Source organism: Anser cygnoides, chromosome 12 (genome assembly GCF_040182565.1).
Source record: "Anser cygnoides isolate HZ-2024a breed goose chromosome 12, Taihu_goose_T2T_genome, whole genome shotgun sequence".
NCBI classification, from domain to species: domain Eukaryota; kingdom Metazoa; phylum Chordata; class Aves; order Anseriformes; family Anatidae; genus Anser; species Anser cygnoides.
In genome coordinates, this window is record NC_089884.1 from 1,304,603 (window position 1) to 1,317,161 (window position 12,559).

The following is a 12,559-nucleotide window of genomic DNA, read 5'->3' on the forward strand; positions in this document are numbered from 1 at the left end:
AAGTGCATGAACACAGTTATGCCAGCCCTGTTGATATTGCACAGGACGGTGTCTTTTTCAGACACTCACAACTGACTTAATAAGCTGCTTTTCCTGAGGATGTTCTGGTTTTCTCCAGCTGTTTCTTAGTAATCGTGTACCTGGAGCCCAGTGGCACAGAGCACTGTGCCATGCACCCCAGCTGCTGCTCCCCATGGGCTTTGCCGTGACCCACCTGAGCAATGTCTGTGAACACGGTGTCCGAGACGCTCTCGCACAGCGTGGCCACCAGCTGCAGGACCAGAAGCTTCCTCCTCTGCCTGGCGTGGTGCTGCTCCAGCTCCAGGAGACTCCCTCCAGCTGCGGCTCTGGGGCTCACCTCTGCCTCGTCTTCTGCAGCCACGTGTGTCAGCGCCTGCCGGAAAGGAAGCACAGGGAGGCACCGGTTGGGCACAGCAAACCAGTTCCAGGGTCAGCACAGCCACCATGCTATTAATGCTGCAGGAGCCACCTCCTTCCCCACGGGCCGACAGTCCTGTGTGCAGCACATCCACACCGCCCGCACCTCCCCTCCGCCTGCCCAGCACGCAGCGGAGTGCTCCACCGTGCCGTGCCCGCTGCTCCCGGTAACACAACTGCTGCCCTGTTCCCTTTGCCAGCTGCCACACAGCCAAGGAAACCATCGCCATGGTGTGCCCCAGAGACCTCACCTTCAGGCAGCGGATGAAGAAGTCTCCAGCCAGGCCACTCTTCTGGCAGTGAGACAGCAGCTCCACTAAGCTCTCCACGTAGCACTGCTCCAAGGAAACCTTCTGGTAAAGGGCCTCGTCTTCATCACTGAAATAAGTCACCGTGTCACCACCACAAACACACCCAGAGCCTCTCCGGGGCTGGCTCTGAACAGCCCTGCAGCAAGGTGAAATCCTGCCGCTGCCTCCTGCTAAAAACCCTCGTCCCCAGCACTGCCCCGGGCCCCTGGCTCCCGGCCCGGCAGCACCCAGCAGCTCCTGCTGCCCCCCCCCCCACAAGGGGAAATATTCAGCATGCACTGTGCAGCGTCTTGGTGCAGGAAAAGAGGAACACGGCAGTCTGCAGGAACTAGGGGCACTTCTGAAGGGTTTTCTAGTTCAAGACGTGGTTTGCTTGGTCACTGCAAATAAGATTTCAGTTCTCGTGAAAACCAGCAACAGTGCAAGCTGAGTCTGTCATGTCACCAGTCACAGGAGGTGGAGAGAACAAGTCCTGCAGACACCACCCCAAGGGGCACCCAGAGGGTCCCATCACCCTTGGCACCCTCTCCCCAGGCAGACCCCAGGGTTTCAGGGCTCTGCAGGGGTGCAGGCTCCCGGCTCCCAGCACCAGCCTGCACAGCACAGCCAGAACGTGGGAGCCTGGAGGCAGCTGAGCCAAGCTATTGCTCAGTTAATTTGGTCTACATGATCAAGCACTCAGCTTATTAATTAACCTGCATTCATTTAAGAAATAACTAACAGAAACCATCAGCACAAAACACACGTTCAGTCCACCCAACCTATCCTAGCACTAGCTAATTCATGCAGCAGTCATAACCATAAAAGCAGGGCAGACAGAGGCAGAGGCATGGCCATTAAGGAATAATTTTAAATTACATTCAGATTAACCAGTGCAAACCCCAGGGCAGACCTTCTTCTAATTCAGGTCAGGAATAGATTGAAATGAAACCAGAATGAGGGTATTTGTACAGGGTTTTGTTACACTGGGAAGGAAATGGGTGCCCGCAGCTCCCGACGCACCCATGCAGAGAACGCTGCTGGGCAGGAGCCGAGCTCTCTGCCTGCTGGACGGTGCTGGCCTGCGCTCGTAACGTGCCAAATAACGTAGCTGCCTCTCTTTAAACCAAATGCCTTGCTGCTGAACAGCGCTAGGTTGCACGGCTGGAGTCTAATGGCTGTAGTTTATTTCCCACAGGGCCACGCACTGCCTCTACTTGCAGAGGCCATCTGCAAGAGCAGGAGGGGGGTTCAGTGCCTGGCTCAGGTACTTTAGCACCGCCAAGTCCTTGCTGCAACGGTGCCACCTGTGCCTGAGGGATTCCACCCGCTCCATGCAGTCAGTCGGCCAAGAGACAGACCCTGGCTGGAGGTGGAAGCTGCACTCGGGGAGCACTGGGACTGGCGGTGCGTGTCCTGTCCCCAGACACCCCAGAGGCCAGTCCTGGGACTCGGGAAGACACGCAGGGCATGCACGCTAATGCTCACAGCGTGCTGGTTTTCAGGGCTGAAAGCCATTGCTCTGCACTACAGATGGGGAGCCCAGAGGCAGCGTGGAGGCACCGCTGTCCCAGCTCAGCGCACGCAACTCAGCCACCCAGCCGCCTGGGGGACAAGACAGGCAGGGACAGCATCTCCAGCTAACCACGAAGGGCCCCAGGCACCGGGTGATGTCTGGGGGCCGACCCCGCGCCCGCAGTGCTCCAGCAGCTCTCACCTGATGGGCTCCTCCACCGCAACCACGGCGCCTCCCTCGCTGCCCACGCGGAAGCAGCACCGCGGGTGGAGGCGGCGCACGCTGCCCTCCAGCCCCGCACAGCCCTCCAGCACGGACAGCGACGTCTCCCTCTCTGACTTCTCCAGGAACCACAGCAGGACCTCCTCGCACGGGGAGCTGGCAGGAGAGGGAGGGAGAGACATCAACAGTGACCTTGCTCTGCCCGCTGGAGCCCTCTGCGCAGTGCCGCAGTGTGACAGCACGGCCCAGGGAGAGGGGAAAGGCACGGACGCTCTGCAGTGACCACGGACACGCCGTGGGATGCTCTGGGCTGAGAGCTCCAGCTAGCTGAAGGCATTTGTGTCAGGTCAGAAGGAGCTGAGCAGAACAGCCTGTCCTTCTAGCGTCCACAGATGGAAGGAGCTGGGTCCTTCAAGATTGCAGCCCAGCGAGGAAGGGAGCGCTCTGCGTGAACAGCGTGTTTGTGCAAGGACAGCCACTTGCACGCAGCCACAGTACGCACTGCCTGACGCTTCGTGCCGATCTGACAAAGCACAGAGCTGCCAGCCGTGCCAAGAAAGATGAAGGAGACGGGGAGCACTGTAAGGTGGCATGGAAACCCCTGCCAAGGAACAATGCAGGTTAATGAGATCGAGCAGCGGTGCTGTGCCAGGGGTCTGTGAACCTGAACACTTCCAGGCAGCTGTGGTTTTTGTTACCCCTGCCAAATTCCTGTGTCAAGAGAGAAGCTAGCAGTGACTGTGCTCACTCAGCAGCAGTGTTAACTTGGCGTGTTCTAAGAACGTGCCTCAGCGCTCGCTACTCCTTGAAGTGATTCACCAAGTCGTTAATAATAGCACAGACCTTTTAGGGGAAACCTCCAGTACCCACGTGCCAGTAACACCCAGGCGTTAGTATAAACCCACCAGGAGCCTATGTACTAGGCTGGCCCAAACTCAGGGCAGCCCAGGGAAAGCCCGGGAGGAGAATGGGCAGAGGACAGTCACACCTGGTCACCACGGTCGCTGCCACCACGACTGATGCACATAATGCTCACCATCGTGTCAGTCGTGGGGAACTGGGCACAGTGCAAGAAACGGCTGCTGGGAGGCAGGTCGTGCACACACCAGAAAAATGATCCCGGATAGGAAAAAGATGATCTTTTACTTCAAAGAGTCAGAGCTCCAGCTGCTGCTTTTTACCATTTCTAATCCTCCTGACTCAAACCAAGGCGAGAACTGCTTCCGTGTGCACAGGTCAGGCAGTGAGGTCACGTACCTGGCCTATGCCTGTGGTTACTGCCTACTTTTTAATGAGCTCTTCAGGGTAAGAAAATTGGTCTTGACTTCTCTACGTGTCTGTGTAGAGCATGTGCTTTGGAGCCAGGCAGCACAGAGAAACAAAACCCCAGAAGAAGCTGTGCACAGTCCTTCCTTACCGTAAGTATGACACATTCTGCTTGGCGAAGGAATAGAGGCAGAAAACCACTCCCAGGACTGACTGCAGGGATCCCAGCAGCAGGCTGGAGCTGTCATTTCCAACCACGTACACCTACAGAGAGACAAGGGCACACGGAGAAGTCAAACACCTGCATGGAGCAGAGGGAAGGCCGAGGGAGGACAGAAGGTACGTGCACGCAGGACAGCTGCCACCAGAGAGGATGGCAGAGCATTTAACAGCCTCTGCTCCTTTCAGCCTGGAGCCTGATCTCCCCGATTATGCCACGTTCTGTATTAAAAGCAGCCTTCAGCACCACCTTTCTCCCAGTATTTGCTTAACCACAGCAGGGCTCCAAGCTACAGGAACACTGCAGCTAGCTACTTGGGAAGTCTGCTGCTTAGGGGTAAGGTCTGAAGATACAGAGAGATGCATTAGGCATCTCTGAATTAGCAAATCTTTATGGAAATTGCATTCAAAGCCAAATCTTAAATACGCAGATCAGTCCCTAGCAGGGCAGCAGGGCTGATGTGTGCTGAGCTGACCAGGCTTTGAGGAGGCTGCAAAACCATGCTCCTGTCCTCCGCCTCAAGCAGCACCTTCCCAAAGCACTGGCAATACCCTCCTCAGAGCCAGCACCCTCTACCCACTCAAGCTGCTGTTACCAGGGCACTGTAATCAAGCCCTGCCACTGCCCACGGAGCACAGAAGTGCTCACAGAAGTCTTATGACATCGGGCTTCCTTTTGAATCCTTTTAAAGAAATTGCCCAAATCTAAAAGCCAGGTAAGACACTTACAGTGAAATCCATAATGGGAAAGTTTGGTTTAGAAAACTGATAAATACGAAGCTTTGTCTGGCTGGACCCAGGGTTTTTTTGTTCAGGTCCTTTTTTTCTTTTTTTTCCAGAGTCTATCTCCCTCCATAGCTTTTAGCTTAAAGAAAAGGCGAAAAAACAGACAAGTTCTCCAAGGGACTTCTAGCTGTGTAGGCTGGTGAACGACCTGCCCAGAAGATGCTGTCCCTTCGAACTGGGATGCTCCCCACACCTCTGATCTGCGCACGTGGCAAGCAAGTCCCTGCTCCAAGGGCTACAAGTGCCCTCGGGACAGAGCAAAGGAGCTTTTGCCTGCCAGAGGCAGGGTGACAGCCAGGTACGAGCCCTAGGAAGCAGATCTTGATAGTGTCTTGGCCTGCTGTGTTGATGCAAACCGATGTTTTGCTTGCTCTAATCCCCGTGGAGCCGTTCTTCCTAACCAGAACCTTTTGTACACAAAGCCTCCCTGATGAAGCCCCAAGGATGGTTTCCCACTCAGCATCAAATGACACTTGCTAGGCAAGAAAACCCCACAAATGGCAGGCTGGAGTCTCCGTCGCTAATCTGGCTGCTGTCAGGCCCGGAGCGCCGTGCCATTAGGGAGGGATCCGCCCCAAACTCCAGCAGCATTCTCATTGTGAACAGCAGCCACAGAGCAGCCCTCCAGACTGGTCTCTGCCTGCCAGCTAGTTGCAACAGATCATTAGTACGCAAAATACTACAACAATCACAGCATTTAAGAGCTTAGGCTGCCTAGGGGCATGCCAGGAAGCCAGTCACCAGCTTCTTGAAGTTGAATTCCTGGGCTTGAGATGTCCTTCTTGGCTGGGACGCAACAGACAGCTCAGTTGCTATCAGGCAGGAGTGAAGCCTGCGGCGTGGTACTGGTGATACTGGTGGGAACAGTGGAAAAACGAGGCATGAGGAAAGGTTTCAGACGAGGGGCCCCACACAACAACCCTGTGCCCTCACAGGGAACACAAGCACAGACCCCACATCTCTCTCCAGTGCCAGAGCCAAGACCTGCACTGCTAAGCACCCCGCTGCAAAGGAGGAGTCCTTCTACAAGAGCAGGGGCATTTTCCAGTGGGGAACAGACTGACCCCACAGAGGTGGAAAGGCTCCCTACCAACATCACTAGGACAAAAATCCTTGCTGGAAGGATCTCCAGACTCTAAACCTGCACTGTCCTGCCCACAGGACGTGTCCTCTAACACAGAAGGTGGGTTACTCATACAGCCAGGCTGCAGCCTTTCTCCAAGCAGAACTGGGTTTCTGTCCATTTTGCTGAGCCCTCTCCATGCCCCAGAACCCGACAGGGGTCTGAATGCCAGGCAGGAAAGGTGCTGAGCTCCTGCAGCCCCTCCTGCCTCACAGTGCTGAGGTCCGACCAGCGCCTCCAGGCTGTGTCCTGTCCCGTGAGCAGCTCCTGGGGGCAGATCAGCAACTGCCGGACACCCAGCACCTGCTGCTGAGGGATTACCCACCCACAGGTTTTAAAATTAACATCACGCACACGGAAAACCACGTCTCACAAGGTTAAGCTCAGAAAGGCCCCTGCAAAACAGGCTACTCGTTTTTCGTTACTTAACCTCATCGTTTTAGCTCGTCCAAGGGGACTGGATGCACCGTAATTCCTTTAGCCACGTACTGCAGGAGCCGTATGAAAGCTCCCAGCTCCAGCTGCTTCCCTTCAGTCTCGGGCTCAGGCTGCCCTCTGCAGACCTCGGGAGGCACGAAGGTACTTCTGAGCAGCAGCAGAGGGCAGCAGGCTCTCCCTCCCACAGGTAACGTTAGCCGTACGATCCATGTTTCACAGCAAGGAAACTGAGGCACAGAGGCACCAAGAGCAGAGTGAACCTGCGACAGCCTGGGAGGAGAACTCGGGCATCCTCTGCAGACTCAGCACTTACAGAACTCCCCGTGGTTGTTGCCTGCCCCTGACCAGCTGCATGCCTCTGACGGAGGCTTACAGGAGAGAAATGCCATTTTCGACAGGGACCGATCACCCAAAGCGATGTGTGCCACGCCACCAGCACCTCCTGTGTGCCACCTCTGCCTGTTCTAATGTTACCTGATCTACAACCACAGCCCGGGTCCTGATCCTGCAGGAAGCAGTGAAAGCTAGCAATGCTCAGAAATTCTTGCTGCAGCTCAAGGAGGAAGAGAATGTGACAGCACCATGGGGAATCCTGGCCTCCAGCCCACTGTTCCGACTCTATCCTCACCTTCATCGACACACCAGCAAGGCATGGGGAAAAACAACCAGCAAGAGCTCACTGCCACTCTGCAGAACATTTTCAGGTGAGAATGCTTGAAAGGGTTAAGGCAGTGCCTCTGGTATCCATGAAGGAGCTGCACTCCCTCCTGTGCAGTACTTCATTCAAGGTCACTCAGTGCAATTCTAGGCCTTGCTTCAGCACCGTGATTGCCTGAGAGGCTGCTTTTGTCGTGGTGTAAAACACACACACTGAACTGCTGAGGAAGTCTCAAACCAGCTCTTTCCCAGAGCAGTGTTCTCACCTCCTCACACACCACAACAGACACTCTACCTTGAACACATCTTCCACGCAGCTGCTGAGCTCTGCCTCCGTCACCAGCACTGTCCCTGCTGACAAATCCTCCACTGCTATCTCTGAAAACAAAGAGGAGAAATATCAGCACCTCCACACGCCGAGGAGGCTTCAGCAAAATGGCAACCCTTCATGCCCAGCACCAAAAAGCCCACGGAGAGTCCTCTGGCTTTCCCTACACAAGGGCAGCATGGGAACCACTGAGCCCTTGTTAGCTGTGGGAAATATCACTGAAGTGGTGTAACCTCTGCAAGGCTACAAGCAAATCAAAGCAGACCACAAGTTTCTGAGGGATTGTTCCCTGGGGAGCTGCTCGGTCAGTGTGGGGAACCGATGGCTCCCATCCGGGAGCCCAGCACAAGACTGTCAGACTGGGAGAGGTACCCGGAGGGGACGGCAGGAGCCCCACTGCTTGACTCTAACGCTAATTTCCCTTAATGCTAGTAAACATGGTGCACATCGCCACACAGACATATCCACAACCAGCAGCTTTGGGCTGGCACCCTCAGCAGCCAAGTCACCGACATGGGAAAATTCTGATGGAAAGACAAAGACCACTGGAAAGAGGAATCAGCCCCTTCCTCACCCCGGGGCTCGACACGGTGCCTCGCCAGCTGTTACCTGCTGCGTCCGAGCAGCGGAGAAGCGGTGCCAGCAGAGGCTGGAGCAGGTATTTCTCTGCCAGCTGAGGGTGCTCTTTCGCCATGGTGAGCAGTGTTGTGGTGGCCACTCTCTGGAACTGGCGTGCTGTCAGCTTGTCCTGGATGTGCAGTAAGCCCAGAATCTGGGAGGAAAAGTCCATGATATCGGAACAAAGCTTAGCAAATGACTCCTTGCAGCCAACAGCGGAGGAGCCTCTGTGGTGCTGCTTTACTGGACGCTGGGCACAACACCCCACGCGGAGGAGCAGCTCTCCGTCTCATGCATGTGGTAAGGCAGGAGGTGTTTCTGGGCACTGTGAGCCTGCACCATGCCCACAGGTGAAGGCTGGAAGCCAGAGCCCCCCAGCACAAAGCTCCTTAAAGCGAGTGACCTCATGTGACCAGGGAGCATTGCTCAGCATTTCAGTAAAATATAGAAAATTAAAGAGCGTGGTGGGAGCACGTCCCACTGACAGAACCACAGGAAAACATCTCCACACTGGGGCAGCCTGCCTCAAGAGCAAGGCAACGTGCAAGTGGTATCGACAGCAGACACTTGCCAAGCTGGGAACCTGAGAGTGCTCCCACTTTTGCATTTGCAGGCAGAGCCAGCATGCCACGGGGAGGGCGGAGGGAAGCACCCACCTGAGGGCACACACGTCTGTAGTAGTCCTCGAGGGAAAGGCACTGCTGAGGGCAGGAAGCCAGGATCTTTGCAACCGCATCACATTTTCTCCAGTCCACAGCTGCTGCTTCAGCATCAGTGCCACCTGCTCCACGCACAGAAAGAGGAGATCAGCTCAGCCTGACAGAAAACAGCAGGGCCATTTTTGGCTGAACTCATTGTTTCTGGCAAAAAAAATAATGGATTTTTAGCTTTTATTAATCTCCTTAAACCAATGATCTTTCAGAAAACACCTGAGGGAAAGGGAAAAATATTATCCAAGGCCTTTGACACTGGAAAACAATGTCTATAAATGGGTGTGCAAGCCAGAAAGTGGAGGGAAGCTATGCTTGGATGGTGTCTTCATGTTGCACTGGCCGGAAGAGACTTTGGCGCTGTGGGATTCAGCTTTTAAAGAGCAATGCTTAATGCTTAACCTAACTGGCAGGAAACAGAGCAGGGGACCTGGCTGCCAAGGCCCAGCATAAGACTGCTCCCACTCCACTGCAGCTGCCAACAGCCTAACACTGAGCACTGCTGCACCAAAACCCAACCAGCACAAGGGGCCGTAATACTAAAAGCTGGCTGGAGTTACCCCCTGCTCTCATCCCTAAAAATGGATGGCATACCCCAAGCTAAAGGCATTTGCAAAGGCATTCATGTTTCAAGAGTTCAGCAGCCTTGCCATACTCAGAAGCAAAACCTGCGTGAGTGTTACAGAAGTCGGTTTAGCCTAACAAAAGCGTTCCCCATTTCAGTGCTCTGCTGGTGCTATCTTTTCTGGGCTTCCCACGGGATGAAACATCTCAGACACATCATCACCGTCTCTTTTAATCTGCAACCCTGGAAACCACCAGCAGCGCCCAAGCACCCTACTCACCGCCGGTTCCCTCCATGATGCCCCGAACCACAGCCTGAACCCCGCTGGGTCTCATCAGCCTTTCTGAGAGCAGCTGACCACAAAGGCGCCGCAGCCATGCTGGAGCCCGTACAAGCGCCGGCTTTGTTTCTTCCCCAGGAGAGGGACGACTCTGAAAGGAAACAAAGGAGCAGGCTAAGTAGGGTATTCTCCCCAGTGCACGCTCCGGGCAAACCCTTACTAACAGGCCTGCGCCCTGCCCTGGAGGACTCGAGACCAGATAGGAGCAGAGGACACAGAAACGTTTTAAATCACTTCATCCAGTGGCACAAAGCAAATTAGGGTTTAATGAGAGACTAACCTTCCCGGGAACATCCTCTCATGCAGAGCTTCCCTCCTTTAATTAAAGTCTCCCAGGGTCAGGCAGCAGCTCTGACTGTCTCATTACCAAAATGGGGCAAGGGGGGGCTCAGGGGACAAGTCAGGCTTAATGCACGTAAGGGGACAGCAGTGGTGACTCCTGCTACACTGGACACGGTGCTGTGCTGGGGCAGCAGCACCAGGAGCCCACGGGCTCAAGCAGAGAACTGCGCAGGGAGAGGTACAAACAGCAACGCTGTTCAGAGGCTGCAAATCTACAAATTGAGCAGTTTGAATGTGCACGCTTGCTAGGACACGTGGAGCAAGGCTGGCAACGCCGTGCTGCAGCAGGACATCAGCTCGGCTCATCTGACCGAGAGACCCTGGCTTTTGGGTGAGCCACAGCATGTACTGAGGGTGCTGACCCCCGTGAGCTCCTCACGCAGCGCCTCTGCAGCACTTGCACACAGGATGGCAGCTTCTGCCTGCCCAGGAATTGCCTTCAGTCCCAGCCAGAGGCTAGAGCATGGCACAGAGCTGCACCCGAGCCAGCAGCCCCGGGTGCGATCCAGCAGCTGCCTCTGCAGACAGCACGAATTTCCCATTTCCTTCTCCCCACCACCATGAGGCAGCCTTTGAAAAGACCACAAACAGCAGCCGGTGCTGAGGCAGCAGCACGTCACCCTGCAGGCTGAGTGGTGACCCTCCATGACACGCAAACAGGCAGCCCAGGGGACGGAAGGTGCTTTGCTGGGCCATCATATTCCTGCTGGGATGCGGGATCCGCGGCTGCCCTGCATCGGGATGGTTCCGCTGCAGCCAGTACCTGCTTGGGGCCACCCTGCAGGACGAGCAGCTCCCGCACTGCCAGGGGCTGGTAGACACGGTCCAGGATGTGCTGCAGGGCCTCCCGGCTCTGCGCTCGCTCCGCTTCCGAAAGGCCCTGGAAAAACAAGCCCTGAGGTGGTGAGGGCAGCCCGGCCGTGGGTGCTGCACCCGCAGAGATGCTGGCACCCAGCTCCCTGTGGCGTGGTGCTGCCGGCGGTGTGGCGCTGGTGCCCCTCGAGCCCTCCCTCCCAGGCTGTACGTGAAGCGGTGCTTTAACCTCTTCTTTTACACTCAGGCTGACGTGGCTCAGCAGCAGCCACCGGAGAGGGAGGCTGTGCTGAACGGGGGCTCTCAGGGCACCCCCTGCACCGGCCACCCCGCGAAGCGGCACCAAAGCGTCGGGACACGCGCGGGGGAGCGGGAGGCTCGGGCCCACCGACCTCGTTGTGGGCAGCGGGGCCGTGTCCCAGCAGGCAGAGCCCGGCGAGGAGGATGCCGAGGTGGTGCGCGAGCAGCGGGCCGCCCAGCGCGGGGTGCCGGCACAGCTCCACCAGGGCGCCGGTGGCGGCACGGAGCCGGGCCCCGCGGGTCACCCCCGGGGGCAGCGGCGGAGGCAGGGGCGGCCCGGGGCGCTGCCCCACGCCCGGCGGCAGGTAGGGCGCCAGCCCCAGCCCCACGGCGGCCCGCAGCGCCCGCCGCACCGCCCGGCCCTGCGCGGCGCTCAGCGTGTCGGCGGCGGGCGGCGGCGGGGCACCGGGCACGGCCGCGGGGGCGGCGGGGAGGGCGGCCAGCGCCAGCAGCCGCTCCTTGAGGCACAGCAGCAGCGCCAGCACCGCGCGGGCGGCGGCCCAGCCCGGTTCGCCTTCGCCCTCCGCCCCGGCCGCTAGCGCCGGTGCCCGGGCCAGCACGGCGGAGCGGAGGCCGCGCAGCGCCGCCCAGCCCGGCTCCCCTCGCAGCCGCTCGTCCAGCGCCGCCGCGTTGCTGAGCACCGTCTCCAGCCGCAGGGCGCCCTCCGGGCCGGTCCCGGCCGCGCCGCCCCGCTCACCGGGCCCCGCGGGCTGCCGCAGCAGCAGCTCCAGCGCCTCCACCACCTGCCCCGGCGCCGGCTCCCCGCCGCCCGCCATCTTGGGGCCGCCGTGACGGGGAGGGGAGGGGCCCGCGGCTCTCCGCCGCCATCTTGGGGAGGTCGGGAGAAGGGGCGGGGCGCTGCTGCCCGCCGCCATCTTGGGGGCATCGTGGAGGGACGGCGGCCCCGCCCGCCGCCATCTTGGGCAGGTCGCGGCGCTCATGGCGGGCCCGGCCCGGTGGGGCGGTACCGGGGCTCGGTGTGGCTGCCGGGAGGTGCCGGGAGGCGCCGGGAGCACCGGGCGCCGCGGCGGGGCAGGTGGTTGAGGAAACCTGCCGCCCCTGTGCCGCCACATCCCTGCAGCCGGCTGGGGGCGGCCCCGGGGTGGCTGGGGCTCAGCCTCGTCCACACGCGGAGCACAGGCTCCGGCTGCAGCCGGCAGCTCCTGGGGAGAAACCACCCATTTTATCTTTTTATTTATCATTTTATTTTATGTGAAAGAAGACAAACACAGAGCCGTGTCGTAATCCCCGTGTGGGAGAGGCGTGCAGGACGGAGCTAGCCCTGCTCCCAGCTCTGCAGCCAGGTGCTGCCTTGTAGTAAACACGTTACGTGTATGTCACAAAGCACACACATCAGCACCTCGCCTCTCCAGGACTGAAACCAGGGCGGTTGCAACTCCTGTACCTGCCTCTTAGGTTGCTGCATGTTTAAAAGCATGCAGGCACTGTGGGGCATGTTATTCGTCTGCTTTGTGCTTCCTTTAAAGGGCAGGGCTTCTCTAGAGAAAACAGAGTAATTGCAGGGTTAGGCAAACATCAGCGATAACAGCCTCGCCTCCGCTGCTGGGCCCGCGTGGGTCAGAGCGTT

The 12,559-nt window shown here is 57.9% G+C and overlaps 1 protein-coding gene across 1 annotated transcript in view; it reads right to left on the reverse strand.

Annotated features, from left to right (window-relative positions):
- The window catches only part of TANGO6 (transport and golgi organization 6 homolog), a 31,488-nt gene extending 19,599 nt beyond the window's left edge, over positions 1–11,889 (reverse strand). Inside the window, 11 exon segments of the mRNA XM_048050507.2 lie at positions 215–394; positions 690–816; positions 2,446–2,622; positions 3,884–3,996; positions 7,251–7,333; positions 7,893–8,055; positions 8,558–8,682; positions 9,457–9,607; positions 10,622–10,738; positions 11,064–11,786; positions 11,788–11,889. Of these exon segments, the coding sequence (XP_047906464.2) occupies positions 215–394; positions 690–816; positions 2,446–2,622; positions 3,884–3,996; positions 7,251–7,333; positions 7,893–8,055; positions 8,558–8,682; positions 9,457–9,607; positions 10,622–10,738; positions 11,064–11,786; positions 11,788–11,889 (2,061 nt within the window).
- Positions 11,890–12,559: the final 670 nt, after the last annotated feature.